The 26,824-nt window shown below is 30.6% G+C and overlaps 1 protein-coding gene across 1 annotated transcript; it reads left to right on the forward strand.

Moving 5' to 3' along the window:
• The first annotated feature begins 17,862 nt into the window (after window positions 1-17,862).
• LOC147069521 (uncharacterized) lies at window positions 17,863-19,593 on the forward strand. The gene is made up of 2 exons (XM_085950825.1): window positions 17,863-18,022; window positions 19,259-19,593. The coding sequence occupies exons 1-2, from the start codon at window positions 17,863-17,865 to the stop codon at window positions 19,591-19,593; spliced, it is 495 nt and encodes a 164-aa protein (XP_085806951.1).
• The last annotated feature ends 7,231 nt before the right edge of the window (window positions 19,594-26,824 follow it).

Consider the following 26,824-nt stretch of genomic DNA (forward strand, 5'->3'; position numbering starts at 1 on the left):
CATACAACACATACAAAAAATAGACATAAAAAACACACACAAGGTCAAAACTAGTATCATACTATTGCTTGCACTGAGGCTGTATGTATAAAAGCCTAACATGTTTACATAGATGTAATTTTTGAATATATTATATCAATTAAATTACGATCGCTGTCTTTGATGACTGGTTTCTTGATTAAAACACCGAAGTACCGACATAGTGAAATTATCTAGCCCCTTTACAATATCTATTTTAGTATCCGTTGTCTTTTTTCGTGAAATACGAGTAGGTGTAAATTAGAAAAAGGTAAAATATAATATTTTTTGCTTAGTAAAATACTGAAGATGAACAACATTTAAATTCAAGTCCTGTAAATATGGCTATTTTAGAACTTTTTTCCAGTTACCTACCTTCAACAGATACCCTTTGCCACTGTGACCAGATACTCGCAGAACTAAACTGACATGGGATCAAAAATGTTGGACAATTTTCTTGTACGGAGAGAGCCTGAATATATACAAGTGTTGTGACAACTTGTACAACTTAATTGTCTTATAAATTCTTGATAAAATAATATTTTTTGCATGCAAGAGTGGCATTTACGTGAAACTGAAATCGACTCTCAAGTTCCACATTGAAGTTAATCCCTTCAAACCAAAATCCGCCCCGCACTACACTCGGTCTTAATCGAGCGTATCACGGGACCCTACAGTGGCGATGTAAAGCATCTATTTCAATTTTGCCTGGGAATGCCATGGGAGAAAATGCCCAATACTGAGGTTGCTACGCTCAAAGTGAGCTTTGACTGAGCTTAAAGAATTCAATCTAATGCAAGGTGCCAGGAAGAGAAAAGCAGATGGAAATTAAGAAAAAGGAAATGAATTTAAGGTATATATAATAAAAAAAACGAAGCTAATCATACGGCCAGCAAAGATTATGTGAAGAGATCAACAATCAATAGGTAATTCACCACATAGAAAACTATTTTGACTGGGATATGGTCATAAGTTAAAACCGTCGGCAATGTTGCAATTCTTTTCTACGCGCACTTGCAAGACCATGCCGGGACAGTAACCTCACGTAACGAGCCAAAACGAATGAAAAAGCAGCTTCTGTACATGTGCCAATGCAACATTTTGTTATTCTACCTGCGCCCTAAGTCGAATGTAATTAATTATTCCTTGCGACAAGCAGATTTTTTGTGAAGATTTGTTGAAGTGTTTTGTGAATGGTAACAAAATAAAAATATGGACAAATTCGACGTATTCCAGTCAAAACGAGTTACTATGTGCGACCGGGCTTATAAATACAATATAGCCCTTATCTAGCGGAAACAGTGTAATGCATAATTAATTAATTAATTCATGATATACTCAATACACTGGGCGTAGTAAATAAATCAAATCATTATTTCGTCAACGACGCCACGAAATGCACTTAACGTGATTGAATAAAAATAAAAAAACGGCATTTTCACCTACGTTTAATATTGTTTCGAAATGCCAACCTTCATGAAGCATATTTTGTTACTAATCATATATAAATGTTTAGACATGAGATCGTTATTCATGCTTTAACGAACGTTCATTTACACATTCAGATATTACTAGGCAATCAATTATTACCAAATGATATTTGAAAATTTCCTTTTTCTGCCCATGCAAATAAAATAATATATTATCGTATATATATGAAATATACCTATCGACACGCAACGTGCTGAAGTAATCTGAGAGTTTTATATTGAGGAAGGATATTCTGAAATAGATTAATCGGTACGTTTTCATATAAGATCATTAGTTAATGATTATTATTAACAATAATTTATTTGTCTTCAAATATTTATCAGGAACGGTTATGAAAAAAAATTACATTTATTTAAAAAAAAAATGTAGGTACTTTTTTTCTGTAGGTTTTTGTCTATATAATGTACTTGATATTTCTATACGGAGTCGAGTCGTGGACCCTGAAGGCAAGGAAACAGAAGGAAATTGATGCCTTTGAGATGTGGTGTTGGCGCCGAATGCTTCGCATTCCTTGGACAGAGCACATGACGAACCAGTCAATCATCCAGAGACTGAAAATAAAGGAACTGCTCTCGACAATATGTCTGAGAAGAATTCTGCGGTTTTTTGAGACTGGTAGTTTTGAGTAGCCTCCAGCAAAGGCGAAGCAGAGGAAGAGCGTCTGCGCGATGGAGCGACCAAGTGAAACAGCTGACTGGGGGCACCATACATTCTGCCCTGAGAGAAGTGGAAGATCGAGAAGGATGGAAAGTCTTGGTCGCTCAAAGGATGGCGAAATTTCAATGTGGTCACAATCCTCAGCCATGAGTGCACGACCAAGAAGAGAGAGAATGTGATTATACTAAGAATAAATGTCAGAATAATATTACTTAAATATTAATTAGATTATTTCTTTGACGACGCGATAATTATTTGTATGTCTTATTTACTTATATAAACAACAATTATTTATTTGAGTTAATTGGTAATGTTTCACATAGATTAACTCATTCGCTGCTGACTATATAATGAGATTTTAATTAGCACCTTTAAAATGCACGTTAATCACATCGATCGGCCGCCTGGTCATTACGCGCATGTGCGTCTTCAGCGTCCAAAGTATTAAAGCAAAGGAATATATATATATAATGTAGTAGTTAGACCTACACTAGAATTACACTTAATTATTAAAAAAATCGCCTGCGTTGCTATTTATCAATATTGTTATGTTTATTTGATTAATAGAAAAAAAAACAAAGGACTGTCATGAATATAAGAAATCATATTTCTTAAAATAACCTTTCCATATTATAATATTTCTACATAGGCTTTTTGGCTTCTAGTATTTTTTTTATATGTGTTTATTTTTATATTATGCGTAGGTGTCCTGTCGGCTGTATAACGTGTGGTGGTGCTTGGGAGTTCTTCATTTTACGGCTAAAGTATAGGGGGAAAAAGAGAAGGTGTTTTCAAACACGGAGAATTTTGGAGCACAGTTATTTTTCAGTAAATTGAAGAATTATAATTTTTAAAGTTTGGAGCGAAGTAAACGCAAGTAATTTCCGATTTCCTGATGTAATGCATTTTTTTGCGATTTGGGGGTGTCTTTTCAACTGCCAAATATTTTAAAATACTATTTTATGTGTATATTGAAGCACTTATGAAGGTTTCGTACCAAAATGAATCTTATTCTGTCCATGTCTATTCTGAAATATGAGCTAAAGTAAACCATACACATTATTAATGAAAATATGGCCGAAGTATGTAGCTTTCCTGCGCTTCAAACCTGGTAGCTATAAGTTTTCTTAATGGCTCGTGACTACATACAATTTGATAGTCTATCCGCTCGTTGCAACCAACTGCACTATTGATGATAAGTTTGTAGGAAATGATGCGACCTTCACGGTGGCGAAGATTGGAAAGAGCTTAGATACATCTCTTACGCGGACACAATAGAAGAAGAAGAAGGCTCCTATTAAAATATTATAATTATTGTTATGTGATCAATCACATATATCTTCATGGTACTCCGATACAGTCACATCTAAAAAGTTTCCAATCTTCTTATTATCCGTTTCTTTAACGTCAAAGCTTCAACAACGTAGACTGATTACCCTCCATCGGTGCCCAGAGACAATATGTCTACGTAATAATAAAACCTAAAAGACAATTATTTTATTAATAATTATGTAATCATTGTATTATTATCTACTACGGAAATTCGGTATAATTTTCATAATGTTATATGGCTATATTTACAATTTAAACTTGGTAATAAATTGACTACGCTACTGTAGCATGATTATACTGACCGGTCGGTTTCAATGGTTATTCTACTAAATAAAGCTTACGTTGTACTGTATTCTAATATTGTACTCAAACTGTGTGTTATAATATTGTAAATCATTGGATGGCACTCGATATAGACAACAAATACATACTATCCATGCAAATATTTTTAACGTATCATAAAATATACTATTTTAGCAAATTTGTATTAATAAGTATTTTCTATATAATTGAACATAACTCAGTTATAACTAGCTCATATTTTAATTTACCATGAAAACGATAAATGTAAAAAATATGTACTTAACCTAACGTTAGTGTATTATTAAATCTAATTAAATCTGAATATTTATATAATAATTATTATTACGACAAAAAGATAATATAGATTATTTTATAGTGTACAGATGTTTTATTAGTCGATAGCTATTTCGGTTGTAGCACCTTTGCCAAAACTGATAGCTGCTATCAATTAAAATTTATATTAAAATTTTGTAAAATAGAATTCGACTACGTAAACTCAAAGAACATTATTACTTCTGAAAAAAATTAAAAAAAGAATTTTCGACAGAACGAAAATGAGAGAAAAGAGAGAAAAAGCAAGGGAATGATTCATAACTAATCAAAAATCCATTAAAATTTAATTTCAAATTCCACCAAGTACTTTCGGTCGAGAGTATTAATATAAAAATATATATATTTGTGATTCAGATTCAGAGTGTTTTAAGTCCTAATTTACCGAAAATGAGTTGGAATAAACAGAATTATTGTTATAATATAACTTTGAGTCTTTTGATAACAGAAACATATTTTTTAAAACTATTATTTTTGGACATAAGGCAGCCTGTCTCTCAAGAACAGATATATTTTGTACAATATTATCGAAGAAAAATACTTCCTAAAAAATTGAGTCTAAATTTATGAAAATGAGCTAGTAAAAGACTAATAGGGTTAATGTTTAACTTAGTTGAAAGTAATCTCGTTTCAGGGATTATTTTTTAAAATCAAAATTCATAATATTATCGCATAATATATCTGTTAAAAAGCGCAGCGAATTTGTATGAAATTAAGTAGATTATGGGTCCTTTTTTGTTTAATTTCATGTGTTTAGACAACGAAGAGATGATTTCTTCAACATATTAGTCAAAATAATTCCTAAAATTTGACAGTTTTATTATGAAATCAAAATATTCATAAATTAAATTGTTACAATAACTTCTTATAAAAAAACCAGTCTGATAATTTAATTTTATATCTATCTCATCGAATTAAATAAATAATTATGTTTTTAAACTCTGACTAACAGACTAAAGTTGGAGAGTCGGCCATTCGAAGCTTTTGTTTATAACAGTTGCTTGGTTTATCGCGACTTTGTTGCAAGAGTAATGGGTCATTTATTAATAACTAAATACGGTTAAATTGCTGATATTTCAAAAATAATAAATACATAATTAGTGAGTTTATATAGCACAAATTTCTAAATTGATTGAAATACTTTATATTATGTACTCATATTTTTAAGAGCACTGCTGCGTTATCATTAATCGTAAATTATAAAAAATAGTCGACGCGATTAAACTACATAATATATTTGAAAATGAATTCTAGGTAATATGAGATACTATTTTTTAATGATTTTAATTTTGATTCGTAAATTAGTACAATAATTGGTAAAATTAATATCCACTCATAGCGCCTGTACACTTGCATGGATTTACTAGCAGCAATAGTGCGTATTTTAAACTATCGTGACAATAACTTACTGTTTACACGTAAAAGTGCTGACTGTCTTTCCAATCTCATTCTTCAAGAGTAAGCGAGACGCCATGTTGTCATTTTATTGTACTATTTGACAGGCAGTGAAAATCGGTTAACCTCAAAATGAGCATAGTTCATTTTTTTGCCGGCAGGTTTGCCACTACCGTTCTACTGCACAGGCGCATATCGAAAAAATCCCTATTGTCGCATGATAATTCAGAAGCTTCAAAACTTTTTTGATTCATTCACGCAAGCTGGCAACTGCAGGATAATACATGTTTTCCCATACATTTTCTTGTTATGGCCGGGATAATACTTACTGTTAACAGTAAATCCATGCACGTGTAAACGGGGTAGTAGTTTTCACTGTATATTAAATAATAATTAATACGACATGAATATGATTACCAAAATTTTACGTTTATATAACATTATAAGTATTGGTTTGGTCACAGAAAGAGTTGCTAACAAAATGAGTCTCGAAGTCAATGGAACAAAAATAAACTACATGCCTGCAAGTAAGGCTTTACCAAAGCCATGTCTCAAGAATGAGAGATACTAAAAAAGAGGCTTATATAATATTCGATAGATCAAAAGAGAAACGGGATGTGCGGTAGTTGGACTATTTTTAAAATATGGTTTAATTAGCTCATTCGGTGTACATATTATATTATCTACTTTATACATAATATTTAGTATGTATTTATATATTATATTTATTAGTTTTTAAAAGTTATATTGGTAAAGTTAAAAATTTATAATTTTTCAGTATATGTGAATAAATAAATTTGAATTTGAATTTTACTATGTAGAAATAGGCACAGCATCCCTAAGAGTAAGGCATTGGAGAGAATTTATGCCAATTAAAGGTGAGTGGAGAAATTTTATAGAGGTGGCCAAGACACATTTTATTGTAGTATCGATGATGATGACAATACGCCATGACATAACAGAAAGTAGTCAAACAATCACAAAAACACCGTTAGCGGGAATCAAATCAAGAATCCCTGTATGATAAGCCGATAAGCCGGTGCATTACTAATTGGACTACGAGGGTCAATGCAATATGATATAAGAAAGGGATAGCTATAAAATATCTAAGTTACGATTGAGTTGAAATTAAAACAATTTTTGACTTGAATTACAGCAAGTAAATGCTCAGAATTCGTGTACAGATTGTAATTTTATTATTTGAATTTGATTGTTGTAGATTTTTTGTAAGAATCAAAATAATTTCGCCTGCGTTGCCATTTATTTATATCATATTATATTTATCATAGTTAAGTTAAAACTTCAAGTTTAAGTCAGTTAAAAAGGTATATAAGTTCATTGTTCTATTAGATTAAACTGCATTCATGCTTTAAAGAAACACATCAGAAAATTCCACAAAATAGTAAGTATATTATTAAAATTCCTTTGAGTAAATAATAGAACTCATGAATTACTCATAGAGCCTTGTTGTTACTAAAATCGGTGCGTATTATTTGAAACAATCGATATCTACAAAAATGTCCGATTAAAAATTATTGCAGGCATATTTGAAATACCATTAATTATGTCAAAACACTTGTTATCGAATTACTTCAATTGGAATTCCCATTCTCTTTTGGGACATACTGTACTCATCAGGGATCGTAGACATTTAATCGACATATTATGACTCTCTCGATCTCATATTATTTTTGGTACTAACAGATTTTTTTCTCATTCAGATGGCTCTAATTATATTATATGTTATTTAACTATTCAGCGCATAGAGGATACTATTAACAACAAAAAAAATATTAGAACATTATAGATTTTGTCATCTTCAGTATCTACTGCATTTTTACTGATTCACCTGAAATTGTATTGAAAAAAAAACAGTACATTTTTAAATTATAGTATTTTTTTATTAAAACAATAATTCACATTGTTTAGGAATGTAGAATGTATTATTTATTGGACATACAAAATTCAGAATAACGCAGAAACATACATATTGAAAAAATATTAGTAAAGTTAGGTTGGAATCCGATGGATGCCGGTTTGAGACCCTATAATGTAATAATAAATGAAAAATAAAAATCAGGTAATTAAAAAAAAGAAAAAGTACAATGACATTAAATCGTTATGTGTCAAAGGATTTCTCATTATAAAGGTAGATGAAGAAGAGTATTCCTGATGCCATCTATTAATGAAATTTGTAGTTATCTTCATTTAAATTACAAAGATGGTTACCACCAGTGGCGGAATTTTAAATCACCCTTTTTTGAGGCTTTTTCAAATATTTAAAAAATAATCTATACATATAAAAATGTTTTGTTATGTTATGTTTGTTTGTTTGTCTGTCCCATATGCGTTCCTATACCATTCATCTGATTGCGATGAAACTTTGGTGAGTTGTTGTGCACACGCACGCAAAGGTTTCTGAATTAGTACACCCATCTTATTCTTCTTCTATTCTATCGTCTTCTATTCGTATGCGTTCTTATACCATTCATCTGATTGCGATGAAATTTTCGTCATTTGTTGTGCGTATACCCGCAAAAGTTTCTGAATTAGTACAACCAATTTCTGCTTCTTATTATTCTTCTTCTTATATTCGTATGCGTTCTTATACCATTCAACCGATTTCAATGAAACATTGGTGAGTTGTTGTGCGCACGTCCACAAAGGTTTCTGAATTAGTACAACCATCTTCTTCTTCTTCTATTCTATATTTTTCTATTCGTATGCGTTCTTATACCAAATTTGGAAAATCCATGCTTCTCACATGGACAGCTGTATGTGGCCTGCGCACACGTTGGAAAACCTTCTGATTTATTCGTGTACGCACCAGACGGAAAAACAAAAAATAATGTGAATCCATAAGCACTTCAATAAACAGAATTAAAACACAAACACTTTTTTTCTTTGGATGGCATTGCAATGCGTACCGGGTACTCGCTAGTGTATTATACAAAGATATAAGGAGTCAAGTTCGATTTTCGGATCAAACAAATTTGTATGTGTGATTGTTATTAGTAACAAGTTTACTATTTTCTTTTTCAATTGGCAACCAACAACAAAATGGCGGCTTGTATTCTATTTTCAAGTCTGCTGTTTTTTTACATAACCTCATAACATTCAATTGTCGGTATATAGGATAATTTCCTAATCATTTCTTTAAATTATTTCATAATTTTGGAAATGTTTGTACACAGGTACTATTATAATCATGTGTAATTAACTAATTACGTGGATAAAAAATAATTACTAATTATATTATTATCAGGTTGCAGTGCCACCTATCAATTCTTTACTTAAGGAATTAAATGCGCAGACATATAAAGAGAGTGTGTTCTGTATTGTGCTGTATTGCGCTGCGTTACAGACAGATAAATCAAAACAAATATATAATAGAATAGTGATATATCACAGTAGAAGTATAAAGTTCTCTTAAAATGAATTTGCATTGCAATTTCACTTATAGCAGAGGTCCTTTTTTACTCTAATTTTATACAACGCTATCTGAGAGCAACAGTGAGATAAAGTAAAAAAGGTCGATTTTGAGATAAGTATGTCAAATAAAACCTCATTTAAAAGAAAAGAAATGTCAATGTTGCATTTATAAAAAAATAATATCAAACAACTTCAATACAATTGTGGGATAACCGAGATAACCCAATGTTAATAATGTTTTACAAAAAAACCTAACAATGTCATCTGTTATAAGTTGCAGAAAAATAAACAAAATTAATGTGTCGACTCATCCCAATGTTGCTTTCAGGTAGTGACATTTAAGCTACATCTCTATGGAAGAAGGTTTCTTTAATATATTTAGTAAATTATCATTTTTACTTTGAAAAATAAAAGTTATCTTTAAAGCTTAGCTATTTTGCCAAATTCATTTGATCTTTGGTCTACATCAAATACTCATTGAAGTGCCTCTTTGGCAGAACTACTCATTATGCACGAATAACCAGGAAGCTGCAATTATATCTATTGTTTTTTTTAATACAATAATAATATTGCTAATTAGTAGGCGTCTGAGTTTTCGATCCATGTCGCAGTGGGTGAACACAGACTACGTAATGAGTACTTACACTGATATAGCTTTACAGAGCGCATGCAGCCGATGCTTGCAAGACAAAGACGTTTGCAGCACCCCACCCTCGTGCCTTCCCAGTATCAAGTCCTTGGCGTGGATGAGGTATAAAGACTGCCACGTTCGGTGGTATCGTCACAGAAGCAGTTTTCATCCCAGAATAGGCTTTTCTCATAGATAGAGTGTTTCGACTAGTTCTGAAGCAGCTACCCCTAAACAATATCAAAATGAAGGCAATGGTAAGTTTTTGATATTGAAACATTATCTATTTATTAAAGGATGATTAGTTTTTATTGTTACTACTGTATCTTCTTTTACACGTGGAGATTAATTGTTTCATTATATACACATAACAGATTAATAAAATAAAAATGCGAAAGTCATTTATCATAGACCATTGATTTGAAGCAGGCCTTGGTTTATGACAATGATAATCAAGCCACAATTAAAAAATACTTTTTTTCTTCAAATATTACCAATAGCGAATTTTCGTTTCGTTTGCATGACAAACTTTTATGCATTAGTATTATGATAGATAACATTATTTTTGAAACTATTTAAGTGTATTACATATATCTCCATACTACAGAATTATACGTTTTACAGCCACATCCAGAAGGTAACCCAATACTCTTACGTTTAAGTTCACGATTAGTATTGAGAGAGTGGGATTTTTAAAAATATGTAAAACATGTAGGGCTCCGCCCCTCTGGCCACCTTCAGCGGCCCTACCTCTCATTAAGTGATTTTGCCATCCGACCCCCAGAACCTCAACCAAAAATGTCCCGTTGATGAGGACAAAACCGTTAACAATCATTATTAATCATGTGTAATAAGTAGGTAGGTACTACATAATATTGTGATTTATTTTAAACACTACAAAGTATTTTCACCTAGATTTGTCAGTTAATTTAAATTAAATCCATTACCCACTTGCACCGCAGTACATCATGAAAACATATGACTGAGTTTGCATTTATTTTGTAGAATTTAATTTTACAAAATATTAATATAAAATATATTTAATTCTACATGTTGTTTTTTTCGATATCTATTTTGGTTGTTCCCATTATCAATATTAAAAAAATAAGCAATAGTTGTAGCTGATGTTTACAAATCATTAAAATGTATATTTTATAATCAAATTTTTGTACCTTTGGATTTGCGTAAGTTGGTAATTGAATTACCTGTAGGTAATTTCATTATAATCATAAACCGTTAACATTTATACATTGTCGCAACTATTTTAACTTAAAAATAGTAACATAGTACTAAAATCTCTCAAAGATAAAAATAAAATAAACACTTAACAACTTGTCAAAACGTATTTTTTGTTACTAAACGATACAAAACGAGCGGAATGTCTATGATTCAATTTGTAGTCTATTGTATATATTCAATAGTTATAAATATTTCAAATTTAGTGCATTGAGAAATATCAATAAGAATTGTCACAATTATAACAATTGCACTGTGAAATATAACTAATAATGCACTGACAGTGAGAAGTATATTTTTTAAGGTTGCGAATTTCACGCGTTCATAAATTTCCAATGTAAAATTACGTGGTCGATGTCTATGTGATCATTCGCGAAGGGTGATTGATTGATTATATTTATATTTTTTTTTATTCAATAACTACTGATTAATAGATAGAGATAAGATTTAAATTTTTTAGATTTTTTATTATTGAAAATAATTGGCTCTTCAATGTGGATCTTAACTGACTCACGAAGAAATTTCGTTTTTTTCCCTCGAGTAATGGATGTTAACCATTTGGTAAATCTATTAAATCCATGCTCTAATTTCAAATACACATTGAAAAACAACAACTAATAAAACAATTTGCGGATAATGCTGGTTAGTTTTCAAATTTCAATGAAACCCTGCCGAAACCAATTCATAATAGCTTAGGTTTGCTATGGCGATCCGATGTAAATAGTGCACACTTTTTCAGTTATCATTAATTTATTTTCGTTGAATTAAAAATACATATTATTACAGATAATATTGGTTAGTTTTTTAAAATTTATTAAGCACTGCCTTAGCCAAAAAATAATCGAAAAACAATATTCTTCTATATATAAAATATTTAAACTTATATTATGATTTAATGGCATAATTTAAGATATTTTATAGATAAATGAATATTTTTTTAGTATTATCTACTGTGGAATGGATTACACAGGGCTTAATTGGATTTAAAAAATAATAAAAAAACACTATCTACATATTGTATTCTTAGTTCAATGTAAACATATATGTTGAACTGACAAAGCTTAGTGTGCACTATTAATGTCGACTATTAACAGCCTACCTCCACTCTTCGCCACTGCGGTATAATATACGGCTGAGAACAAGGTGTGTTAAAAGATATAATCAAAGGCGTACCAAATACTAAACTATTTTTATCGATCAATCTCTCATGGATGAGGATCGCGACTACACTATATTACAGTCATCTTTTGAGCAAGCAAGATTCGCCACCCCTCATGCTCCTTCTCGTAAGCTTCTTCACTTAGTTTTTACAGTACTCCGATGCTCTTCCTCTGGTTCGCTTTTCTTGGAGACCACCCAACCCACCAGTCTCTCCAGGCTATCCGTTACGCGCTGAATATATGTAAAAAAAACTGCAGAATACATCTCAGACATATTATTCTTTATTTGGAATTACTTAGATGATTGACCAGTTTATTCTGTGTTCTGTCAAAGAAATACGTAGCATTTGGCGGCAATATCACATTTTGAAAGTAACACTTGCCTTCCCCGATACAGTATAAATATATGTAAAACACACATGTTTATACAAGCATAATGTTCGTGACAATTGAAATTTCTTTTTTATAATATAAGTAGTGGTAACACATGTCAGTGAATTTTTCGCAATTTGTATGCGCCTTATTATTTCTGCTTGTTTTTGTCGAATTCAGATATATATACTCGTCCACTGCTTCTAAATTTTGATGTGTACTTGCTGCGGGTAGAAGGTTAATTCGGTCGATAACCATCACCAATTACTAATATATTATATTTCTATTATTCTCAGTATTTATTCTTTCAATGTCACAAACTCTCGTTAGGCTTGATTATCTCATCGATCTCTGTTCATCGGGCCATCGGTTCTTTTTTACAATACCTCTTAGGCTCTTACAGCAACTGGATGATGAGATAAATATTCAGAGATATACCTTCTCATTCCCTTACTCATTTATTTATATTTAGGTCTCTTTAAGTGATGCCCAACACGCATCTCTACAAATCGTCTTGTAGTACTGATAGTTTTTGAACATCTATTGAATATAAATGCATTGTGAATTTCTATAATATCATGACAAATGTATAAGATTATCACAAAGAACACGGGCACTGGTATGCTATTTAGTGCTTTAATTTAATTTTAATATCACTGGATAACTATTCTGCCATGCTAAGTAAAAATATAGTATTTTGGTTTTAATGAAGTCAGAGAGCCCAAGTTTTAAACTACTTTTTATTTTATATAATTTAAAATATTATTCAAATGTTTTGACATAATTTTTAAATATATACGTCTGTTAAGAGATTATGTCAAAAAAAATCAATGATTTTACATAATATAAGAGAAAAAGAAGTTTAAAACTTGTGTTCTCTGACTTCAATAAAACCAAAATATTGTAATAATGACACTACAATATTAACTCATTTAGTGCTAACACCGTGACTAGCGCGTTTGGAGTACTTGGCCATTAGATATAATTAACGTATTATTTAAATGTGCTAATTAAAAGTTCAGCAGTGATTGTGACGGTTTGGCACATTGTATTATTGCCACTACATTGTTTTTTTTAATACATTTATTTATTTTTCGATCTCTGTAATAATGTAATATAATGAAAAATATGTCTTACGACAATAATCAAGATTATTACACTTGTCGTAAAGTCGATATTTACGCGATTACAAAATATAATACCTATGTGGAAAACTATATTACAATATATGTAATAAAATATTTCCTTGAGATATATTGAATTTAGTATACTAATAATCATTATTAGGAAACCGAATCGATTCCGTTCTGCGTGAATGAGAGTGCACTGATATTTGTAAATACTCGTAACTAAATCATTTGTCATATTGAGCAATACGTAAGATAATATATTTCGTATAATGTCGAATACTATAATATTGCATATCTATTTTGGTGATATAAGCAACTTTATTTACAATGTCAATCATTTGTTTTATTGAACATGTCTACCTATGGAATTACGAACTGTAGAATAGTTATTAAATTTACTATATATTGCGGACATTCTGATAATTCATCGTCTTATACATACATTGTTGTCGATATTGATAATATTTTGCAAGGTTAAGTTTTAAATAAATGTCGCACAATTATATGTAATATATTATAATATATTATTATGGTCAAAAAATCTGATTCTTTAACACTCTCGTTACTGCAACGTCACCTTAGGTTACCCAGCCCATTATACTGCAAATATTTCATATATAATTTTGAAAACACTTAAAAAATATATAACGCCCAGTAGAAATCGAACCTGCGTCTCTCGGGATTCGCATCCACGCACATAGACCACAATGCTATAGGCATCCTATTTAATTATGGCAAATTATAACTAATGGCTCTTAAAATAGTCTCTGAAGCGCTCACTAAATTGAGTTACTATTGTCAATCGGCTTTTGTATTCAAAATCAAAGTAGGTATTAATTATTTTAATTACTAACCGACGTCACGGATCACTCCAAGATTTTTGTTATAACAACTTACTTGAACATACTAAATAAATAAATAAACTATTTAAGTTAATACGCACTTCGTAATCTTAATATTCTAGCTATTCCCAGAATCATCAATATATTATCTTAAAAAAATGTTATTATATTCAAAATCAATAGAATTATTCATAAACTATATGATATAATTGACAGATATATGTCAGATTTTATTTAACTGTCAATTGTATCACATCGCAAACACAGTGTTTAAAGTATTGTTGTGTTTAGGGTCAATACATACAGAGATTAGTTTTTTTGCGGACCTATCGGTGATTTTTTTCCGTAATTTGATGTAATAAAAATACATAACGTTTAGTATATTTTTAATGATCTAGCCTTTACACAACTACTGTTATAACTAATTATTTAAGAAGGATGCAATTAGAATTTTAGTGAAAAACAAACAAAACATAGGTAATGCATAGTAAAAACATAAGGATTTATGTTGCAATTAATGATTTCTATCAAAAAACCCTTATTTCATGGCGTTGTAGGCCGCATGTGCCATAATTATGTTTTACGATGGTGTGCCAGTTATTAATAATTATCTTCGAATGCAATGAGATAAACTATTCGCAGTAAATAAAGATTTTTCATTATATATTTCATTCAATCAATTAGCGTATTAACATGCATTTCAATATGAAAGAATCATCATTTTCTACAAACAGTTTACCATAATATTGCCCTGAGTATGAGAAATAATTAGTATTAGGTTTTCACAGTTTTGTGACTATAGTGAGATTTAACTACTGGCTTGTACTATTTAAATCACTTTATTTGCAGGGTGGCACTAAGTTTTGAAAGACAGTACTATACTCGCAATATTGGACATACTGTAGTACAGTAGTATATTGTAGGAATATCTAGTGTAAAAATGGCTGCCTGTTAAAGGTGCAGCAGTCAATAAAATGTGCACACAGTTCGACATACAATACAATTATCGTAACTGTCAATACGTTTCCTCATTTTCGAAATGAAAAAATCAATAAGTTATATAGAGCGACAAAAGTCACAATGTTTTGCGCAAACTCGCGTCTAAACGTGAACTATTGTAATGAAAACGATCTTTGTAAATTGATAAGAAATCGATGATTTGAGATATTTCGTTTACGTCTCGTTTTGGACAAATAACGTTAATTGTTTTTCGTTTGCAAAGTTCACGATTCTCTATAAACGATGGCTTCGTAATAAATGAACTCGTTTTAACGTCGTATAATAGCCGTACAATTCGTGAAGTGAATGCATTGCGGGTCAGTAGAATTGAAGAATAAAAAATATTTTAAAATTGTAATTTTTTTTCCAGACGTTAAATTAGTAATTAATAAAGGCGCACCGGGCATAAACGCATACGGACAAAAACACACACGGACAAAAGCGCACCGAGACAAAAACACACGAGGATAGAATCACACGTGGACAATAACGCATATACACAAAAATACATGCGGCCATAAACGCACTTATAACATAAACGTCAACGTGTGTATTAACAATTAAACAATTATATTGTTCACAGATTTTTTTATTCATAAACTAGTATACGTAATGTCCTGGTTTAAATGGCCAGTGAATAATAATAATAATAGTATTTACCAAAATTAGTAAAAAAAAAGTAGTGAATTACTACATTCGCTAAATGGACCTCAATAGAGTAAAAGTTATATCAACATAATATCCCAATCCATTGAGTTGTATTGGACAAACACACACTTTGAAAAAAAATACATTTTTTTGCCTAGCCACGGGATTGAACCCATAACCCACGCCTACAAAGACTGCTGCGCTGCCAATCACACCACCGTATGTGCATAATTACATTAAATTTGTTTTTACGAGAAATTTATGTTACCCACTTGTTTAATATTTTTTTTATTTATTTCGACCATGTCCGATCCTAATAGGATCATATGGGCCTCCACAGAGTCGAGGTTTGTATTAACAGATTTTGTTTTTTTTTTACGAGAAATAGATGTCAGCCACTTGCTCAGCCACAAATTGAAAAACAATATGTGTACTTGCCAGACCCAGGATTCGAACTTGGGATCCACGGCGTGATAGTTCAACGCTTAAGCCGCGCAGCCACCATGAGCGTTGCTTAATATATTGAGTACATACTCTGATCCAAACACATCTTGAAAAAAAATGTGTAAATTTTCCACTACCGACACATTACCGCTCAGCCATCGTAGGCGAATGTGCACAATAGAATCAGTGGTAATTCAATTATACAATATGGTATTTTAAAATTTGATTATTTAGAAAAATGGAGTAAAATTGAAGGTTTGATTGAATTCTGTCTGATATAATAATAATGACAGATGAGGTCAATATATTTTGTAACAACTAGTGTTTTAGTTGCAAGCACACAAAATTGGTGTATGTGCATATAATGATATGCAATTAGGATAATTACGTCAGATGAAAATTATTTAAATACAATGATGCCATATGAAAAAAAAATCAATATTCCTGTTACTCTTTGAGAAAAAGTTCACAAAAATCTGTTATTAAAATGTCAGTACTTACTCAAACAATCATTTATACATACTGTATTATTAAAACAAAAATAGTTTTTACTGTATCAAAATTATTCAGATTTTTTCCTTTGAACTAATAACATAAATATCAGGAAGTTGAAATAAAACGTTTATGTGTAATTATTATCTCGATCGTATGAATAAATTCAATTTTTAAATCTGACTTAAGTATATTTTTTGAAACAAGCTCACGAATCTACTGAAATGATTGTCACGATAGTCAAAGTAGATAAATTGAGTTATACACAAATATAAAAAAAATAAAATAATGCGATAACTCACTTTAACACTTTATACAATAAGAACGTAGTTTTTGTAATGGACGTAAATCAAACCATGTTGAGATTATTGGATTAGAAGTTTTGTCTTTCGAACGGAATGAATTGAGATTGTTTGCCGTTTTATTTTTCGTTTATTTAATTTGACAGTCATTCAGTCAGCAGTTGTCATTTAAGTGTAGTTTGATTTTTAAACTCGTAAAACAATTTATACTGGCCAAAGATGGAGGCTCATAGAATATATTAAGAAGTCAAAATTATCAATAACTAATTGATATTGAAAAATTTATAGCTCAGCCAAACATCAAAGCGTTTTTGTGAATAAAATATTTCTTGGAGAAGGTGATTACATAAATAAATTATAAAATCACATAATTGAAACTAAAATGTAATATTATGAACTTCGTAACTTCAGTTAAAAGAATGTTTTATAGCTGCTGAAAATAGTTTTGATGAATATTTTTTTAAAGATTACACTTGAGTATTATTTTCTATGGTCGTTCGGCACCCCTTTTTATTTAATTAAAAATATCTTTTCATAATTCTATAAAACTTGCTTTGTTTAACGTGAGGGATTCATAATATTCTGTAATATAATAAGATGGTGGTAATAAGTTATTATTATTCTTTTCAGTATCTCGCATCTTTTGTCTGCATGGCAGTAGCAGTCTCCGCGTCAGGCTGGGGTGGAAGCTATGACGATGGCCAATGGAAAGGAGAAGGTCTCGCCGAGTCACAAGACCATGGCGCGTGGGGAGGTTACGGCGCCGGACCGGCTCCAATCTATGGTGGAGCTTACCATGGTGGATATGGAAGTAAATAAACAATTTTTTGGAAAGTATTATTAGTATAGAAGGTTAACAGTACCATATTCTGCTTGTCATTGTGTTTAATTAAAATAAAGCGTCCGTACTTAAAATAAATACCCGCGATACACGCCGCACGCATTATTTACATTTGTGACGCATACATACTTGACAAAAAGTGGCACGATTTTTTGGTGCTCACGCGTAGGCCGGCGTTTGGAAAGCTTCCATAAAACGTTGGTGTCTAAGGATGCTAATGCTACCAATCTACAAAAACTCAAAAAATAATATGTTGGTATATTCAAATTAATTTTAAGGAAAGCGATTGTGGTTCGCTGGTTAGGTTAGCTGACTTCACATTACAGGTTCATTTGCAGAAACATTTACATTTATAATATGACATTTTTTTGCCGATTCGTATAAAAAGATAACCTAAAATGATAAATATATTATAAGTAGCCAATAATACAACACTTTAACATTATTATTTAATTAAAAAAAACCTGTAAAATTGATTTTAATTACACGCAAGTAAGTAAATGGTATATTAAAAAGTGCAAGACATTTCTTGCGTTAGGAAATCAAAAATACACACATAGTGGTATTAACACATTCACTACTGACCAGTTAATTACTAATTAATTACCACATTTAATTATCATGCTAATAATATCTAATGGTCATCTAATGGCCATACGCCTAGCGCGTCTTTAGCGGTGAAACACTTAGATATCTATCTAGTCTATCTAATCTAATCTAATCTAATCTAATCTAATCTATGTAGTTTACTAACTTAACAAATCTTCATTCATTCGGTATAATATGCGTTCAAAATGTCATCTTAGAAATATTAAAAAAAACCCTTCCCATATAGATAATCCAAATTTTTGATAAAATCATTATACCCTCTTTGTTTTTATCAAGTTGGTTAATTTTCTATATAGAGCAGTTAAATATGTTTATAAGTAATATTTAACAATTTTTTTATTTAAAAAAAATATTTCATGAAAACATATCTCACTATTTGACTCATCACCGATCAGGCAAACCTAAGTTATATAATTAAATACATTTGATCTTATTTGAGATCATGTAAATATCAAATGCTTTCTCTCTTGTACATATTTATATAAAGATTTTATTTATATAGGGTATTAGCTTGAGATACAAAAAAAACTTAAGAATATTTTAACACTTGCATCGTATCCATAGAATAACTATATTGATTTATTTTGTTATTATTAGGTGCCTACAAATATGGACCAGCCCCTCTCGGTCATGACGGAAGCGTCGTAGATACTCCTGAAGTAGCCCACGCCAAAGCTGCACACTTCGCCGCCGTAGCAGCCGCATCTCACGGAGGACATGGTGCCTGGGCTCCAGCCGCTTATGCTCCAGCCGCTTATGCCCCTGCCGCATACGCTCCAGCACATTACGGAGGTTACGGACCCGCTGCTCACATCGAACTGACCGCTGATGGAAAATTCGTGAAGGACACCCCGGAAGTAGCTCACGCTAAAGCTCAACACTTCGCCGCCCTCGCAGCCGCCTCCCATGGCGCTGGACACCACGGATGGTAAATAAAACACCATTACTCTACCTCCATCGTAGGATCGAAAAACCACCGCTTTAAATATTCAATGAATGTATGAGAATCGACTGATATGAAATAATAGAGTATATGAAATTATAATAATTACTGTTTTTGTAATATATATATATATATAATATATAATAAATCGTATTGATTTTAATGTGTTATAATATATGTTAAGCCACTGCCATATTTATATTACACCTCTGTTTATATTATGTATTCTGACATTCTTCAAAGTATTTTGTTTTTTATGTTTGTTTCCCATTTTGATATTGTTTATATAAAATATATATTATTTCAACGTATCTCTCTATATATATGTTAACATTGTTAACCACTTTTACTTTTATCTTAATATATTGTTCTAATTTTTCTGTTATAAAGTTGTAATTCTTACATCTTTATTTAAAAAAAAAAGCTGTATTTTTTTTAGTTTGCACTCTACCATGCATAAACTACAATTTGTATTAGATTTCTTATAGTTTAAAACCAATAATTATCAAAAATACAATATAAACAATTTCAAATTTTTTATATACCTCTATGTGTTTTATATTATATTATGTTATGTGTAACTTGTGATAAAAGCAATACGAAATAAATCGAAAAAAATAAAAACTTGTTTTTTTTTTCATTCGCACAACTAATAAAAATATAACAGTACACTTGCCAACTAACTCATTTACATGCACTCAATGAAAATGCAAGTCAATTAAAATTATATGGCCATTTACGAGCAAGTATACATTTAATAATGATGACATTAAAAGTAATTCGTAATTCTTGTAATATAAAAAAAACGAATTATGTATTTCGATCAGAATTGAAAAAAATCTTGTCAAGAGTTTAATGATAATTTTATTAGTCTTCTTATTATTTGATAACGTTACAGTTCAATGAAAACTTTATCTTCTTCTTTCATTTTCTCCAGCCACACCAGTATTTTGCGATCCTTCAGTAATACTCTGTTTACACGTGCATGGATTTACTGCTAACAAAACTTATTATAGTGGCCATAACAAAAAAATGTACGTGTAAACATGTATTCTCCTGGAAGTTGAAGTTTGCTTGCATGAATCAAAAAAGTTTGGAAGCTTCTAAATTTTCACGTGACAGTTGGGATTTGTTCGATACCTGCGCTAGTGGTAACGATAGTGGTGAACCTGGTGGAAAGAAACGAGCTACACCGCGCACTCATTTTTAGGTCAGCCGATTATTAAGACTGTCAAATAGTACCATAAAATGACAACATCGCACTTCGCTTACTCTTGAAGAATGAGATTGGTGAGACAGTCAGCATTTTTACGTATAAACAGTTAATATCGCGAAAGTTTAAAATACACATTAGTACTAGTAGATCTATGCACATATACAGGCGATATAATTCTTATTTGAAACCTATGGTAAAACATAAAAGAGACTCTGGATTTCGAAACACTTTTATATGTCATATAAAAGTCTAATGAATAGAAAAAAATATATATTCCTTCAAAGCTAGAATTTATGTGAATCTGAGATGTTAAACGAAAAAAAAATTGAATAAATAGCTACAATTAATACTGCAAGAGGCAACACACTTTTCCGTGTATTTTAACGTTTATTTGATTAAAGAATTTGTGGTTAAATTAAAAATATATATTACTAACAAACTCGCCTCCGAAATATACCAAATAATATACGAATTTGCATCCTTTGGATTTCATTCCAATAATGAATACTACATACATGCTTAAATCATGTAGGTAATTTATTCGTATGAATCAAAAAGAGAAGGTACATTTAAATTAAACATTTAAATTAGATTTAATACACCGAAAATAAATATTTGGAATATCAAAACGATTGTATATAGAATACTTTATATTATAATTGAGTTGGTAGAATATTACGAACAATTTCGGAAATAGTTGAAAATCTTAAAGGCAGGGTTGCTATTGTGAAGGTCAAAAATGGAGAATTTGAGGTATTTTTGCAAGTTAGCATTGATAATAGTTAGAATTTATATGAAAAACGTATTTGTCATTATAATAAGTTGTCATTTGTCATTTTAGAAATGAATATTTTTAATTACCACATAAAAATATCGATGTTTAGTGCAGGGGTCGGAAAACTCTTGGACCAAAGGAGCCAAATATGAGTGGTACAACGGTTAAAAAAATTCGAGAGCCATACGTATATTTTTATAAATATGATTTATTTAAATGAATTAATTATATTTTATAATTGTTTATTTATTAAATGATGAAGATTTCCCGAATAAAACTGATGTAAATATATATTTTTCATTATTGAAATTATAAATATAAATTTTACAGAATATGAATTGCGTACAATTTTCACACATTCCTTAAAAATAATGTGAACAATGACCTTCCTTGCATTTACTTGGTGAGTTTCTGTATGTTTGGTATGTAACTTGTAGTTTTTAATTTCAGGCACGACTCCAAATTTTCATCGGTTATTTGGCTTCTCTAAATGCTATTTATATTGGTTCATGTTTGAAAATGATTGTTCACATATATATTATTATATAGAATCAAATATGAGTTCGGAAAGCTATTCCATGTATTAAAAATTGTAATATCTACTTTATGTGGACCTTTTACAGCGCTCCACATTTTGAGCTCCAAAACTCTTTCCTTGTTGAATCCACCAATAAAATTCTATTTTAAAAGTGCTCGTGTCATTATCAAATGGAGAAAAAATTTATTTGTCGACTTTTGCGATGGGCAGATTTAAAACAACAACAATCATACATTTTTGCATCAACCATCACGGAGGAAAAATTAGGCTCGTGATAATGTCATTATAATTAATAAGTGTACAAATCAATGACAAAAAATAAAAATTGTGACTTTTGCAGAAGTTTTTGTACAAATTGGAAATTGGGAATTTGGCAAAAAGCCGCTCGCCAATGACTAAAGAGCCACATGCGGCTTGTGAGCCGTAGTTTGCCGACCTCTAGTTTAGTGCAAAGATTTTGTGTTTCCAGTTTTTGTCAAAATTGACTTAACATTATAAAAAACATTCGTCTGCATCGTATATTTATGTTGTAAAAATATTGTACGCCCAAATAGGATATTTGATAAGATGTTGTATCTTTCAAATACATAACATGTTCATTTTTCATGCATCTTAAAATCTCATTGAAATTCAATTTTCTCTCAAATACACAAAACTGGACATACACCTTTGATATATTAATACCATACAAGAGTATTGTTGTAAACATCGTATAAATTTAAGAATAAAGCCTTAATTGGAATAAAATGGACATATATTATTCTTCTGGTAGTGTGGCCACAATGAAATCTCTTTGCGATAGTGTTAGTGTCATTTAAAAGTACGATACCAACACCTAAATGAGCCGCCAACACTGCCACAAAAATTCGACACCATTCTCCTTCAATAGTCCGTGGTTATAGCACTTTCAAAATTATTATTTTGTTAACACACGCAGTATCTCTTCAATTTTCATAAAATTTTAGAGATTATCTCTCTTTTTTCTCTTCTTGGTCGTGCACTCATGGCTGAGGATCGTGACCACATTTGAATTTCGCCATCCTTTGAGCGACCTAGACTTTTTATCCTTCTCGATCTTCCGCTTCTCTCAGAGCAGAATGGATGGTGCCGGATAATAAGTGCCGATAAGAGATTATAGTCAATAATACTCGGTAAATTATTCAATGGAATTTGTAATTGACTCGTAATATTGGAGAGATTGTAACATTTAACGTTTCGGATTTATTTTGATACATATTATACTTTATGGCAGTATTATTTATATTACTACTTGAAGGTCCATTCTTTCCTATTCGTGCCTTAAAAACCTACGTGATTAGTATGAGTAAACCTCCACCAAACTGCTCCGGATAACAGATAATGAAACCAAGATCATGATCCTGATGTTGACCTTGTTTCGTTAGGAGATAACACGATGTAAACAAGAAGCGATTGTTGGATGGATATATTATGATAATAAATGATAAGGAACTTAGGAATCTTAATAGATTCACGTCTAGCGAGAGTCGATGGTGTGATGACGTATGATTTATATTAATTTAAGATTTGTAGAATTTTTTATATAAAAACAACAGTACAACCGACACAACAATATACAAAGAAAATTCATATATATTTTACGTATCTAAGCTAAATTTTCATTATTATATTATTAAAGTCAATTCATTCTCATTAAAAAAACAAAAAAATATATCAACATTTATTTTATCAGAAAATATGGTGTGATTAACGTCATTTTGGTTTAAGAATTTTGATTTATTTTACTTTAAACTTTATGGCTAACATACACACTGCTTAATTATAATGAAAACAATAATTTTATTTGTTATTTCTGTACCGACCTTGGGATCAGATATATATATACGTTTTTTTTTTACGAATTTATGCTGTACCTATAATCAGAATCCACCGACTTATAGTCAATTTGACCGAAGCGAGAAAATGATACGAAATAATATACTCAAATTGGCATGCTTACCAATGCTACATTGCAAATAAATTTTATCGATAAAATTGATCAAGATCAGACGAAAGGTGTGTACAGCGGTCGACTGATTGAGAAATGACCTCACTTCCATGTAAGGAAACAATAAAAAAATGCTTTTATTGCTTTTAAATGTGTTGCAGGTATGGTTTTTGTATTTATTTACAACTGGAAAAGGTACAGAAAATGCGGATGCAATGTTGCCGAGCATGATTCAGAGAAATAACATTATTATAATCGGTGGACCAATTATTAAGAAAGAGTATTCATTACATTTCAATTCTTCCAAAAAGATATTTTCTTCATTTGAAAATACATTGTGTATACAATAGGACACTCAAATATAAAATAGGACAATAAAACACATAGGTTACTAAACTATTTCTTTTATTTAACGAATAATTCACAAGAGCGACTAAAAAAAATCGACACCTGACGAGAATTGAACCTGTAACTACTGGATTTACGCCAATGTGCTTTTCCAATAAGACTACGGCCGCTACGGGCATCCAACTTAATTACGATGAATTTAACTAGTAGTTCTTACATAAAATGCATTAGAAATATTGGTGAATACGTGTTAAATTAAGGTAGGCATCAATAAAATGCATTAATTACTAACCGACGTCCGGAGTTTAATTATAACGTACTTGCACTTGCTAACAATTTCTTTCATTCAACGAAAAATTCCTAAGATTTGAGAATCTAACATTTTATAAGTACAAAAAAAGTAAAGGAGGCCATTGGAATCCATAAAAACCCTGAAAATATTAATAAGGATGATGGATTACGGTTAAAAACGTCATGGCTTTCGGCACTATCAGCAAAATCCAATATTCGAGCCGGTATCCCTGGTCGTAACGATTGACAAATTACTCTGAGCAACGTTTGCTCTTAGCTAATCGGATTCCTTTTGACATTCTTAGAGCAATGTTTACATTCGCATACCTACACTACATTTTCATTATAAAACATATCATCTCTTGATAATGGCCTCTGCAACGAGCCCAAAACGTGGAGTAAAGAAAGAAGAAAGACACACGGTGGAAACCCAAAAATCTACTACGATAGTAGATTTACTTTACGATAGATAAGAAATATGTTGATATTAATTATCAATCTAATTATGATCAACACAAATATTGTTATGTTTACATTAATTACAACTGTTTTATAATGACGTGCGACTATAATATGCCTGCTTAAGTATCACCGCATATAAATGCAAGTAATTAATTAATATTTTGATTTAATTTTTGATAATGCAACCTTGGTGCAAAGATTTTGAGAATGTCCTTAAAGATATTTTTGCAGTGATAGAAACTCAACTTGCCTTGTACCGGACAACTTATTTCGTAATTAGTTTCGTTTGCTTGTCATTATTTTCATGCTTCCCTGACACGCACTAGTCATTTATTTTGATCTTAAAAAGACAAGTGTCTTACTTGCGATAATCAGCGGTTAGATTATTAACTGTCAAATTAGAAAAAGGGAAATATCATATCCAAACCGGGAAATATAAAATACAGTTAAGTATGTCATCAAAATTAAAAAAAAAAAACAAAACCTAGATAATTCAAAATTTACACAACTGATATATTTACACATCAATGCATCTACAGGATAAATATAATAGCACTTCTGAGAAACATTCAAGAGCTGTCAAATCTTTCCCATAATCCCTTCCCGAGTGGATATCAATAAAAAGTTGTTAACAAAACTATATTATCTATAATAAGTAATTACAGTGAGTTTTATTAAAGTAGAATGCAGTGATTATGAGCCCACTTAATAAACAATGTAAATTATTTTAATTGATTGAAAAGGTAGCATGTCTGATTAAACTAACCATCAAGATTCAAGGTCAACATAATCAATGTATCAAAAGCCAAGTGTTTTAACTTCTGATCAACGGTATAATAAAATTATGTTGCTACAAGGAAGCAACAAAGAGTTTGTATTATAACCAGGGAGAGACTGAGTCGCAATACAATCTTGTTTATGACGATCTTTTCGATATATTTAGATGTTTTGTTGTAATGCACGTTAGCCATTATTTGTGATTGCTCATTTTAAATATTCTAAATAATGACAGTATACTATAAAATAAATGTTTTAGGATATTAACAGTAATGTTGCGATTTTTGCTTAACAGATTGCTTATTTATTGATTTTACGTACTTAATCGAAAAAAATATGATTCATTAATAAATTAAATTAAAATTACAGGTTTTATCATGACAGTATTATGTACTTATTTGTTAATGATGCAAATTATAATAGTGTGAAGTTTGCTACAAATAAATTTGCAATTAGAATTATCTAAATATTTATAATTATTTGTGCATTTTTTTACACTTGTAATGCAAATGCAAGGCAATTTTTTTATATAATACACACAACATTATATAAATATGATAATATTTTTAAAAACTTATAATGTTCCGGTTTGCAACATTTCCAGTTCCATACACTGGGTATATTTAACTACGTTTCTTATTTTTGACTTATTTAAATTTTTCTTACACAAACAGAATTAGAGGAGTAATTATTACTATTTTTACAACGTATACGTATATTTAGTCGTATTCTTGTTTGTCCGGTGGTTGTGTATCCAGTACAAATCTTGCAATCGATTTTTAACTAACTTCCCGACTAACTAGACATTTGAAACTTTTAGAACATACCAGAACATGATGCCTTCTTT

The sequence above is a fragment of the Rhyacophila brunnea genome, unplaced genomic scaffold, assembly GCF_057557595.1.
Source record: "Rhyacophila brunnea isolate RB1 unplaced genomic scaffold, BYU_Rbru_1.0 scaffold_23, whole genome shotgun sequence".
Classification (NCBI taxonomy): domain Eukaryota; kingdom Metazoa; phylum Arthropoda; class Insecta; order Trichoptera; family Rhyacophilidae; genus Rhyacophila; species Rhyacophila brunnea.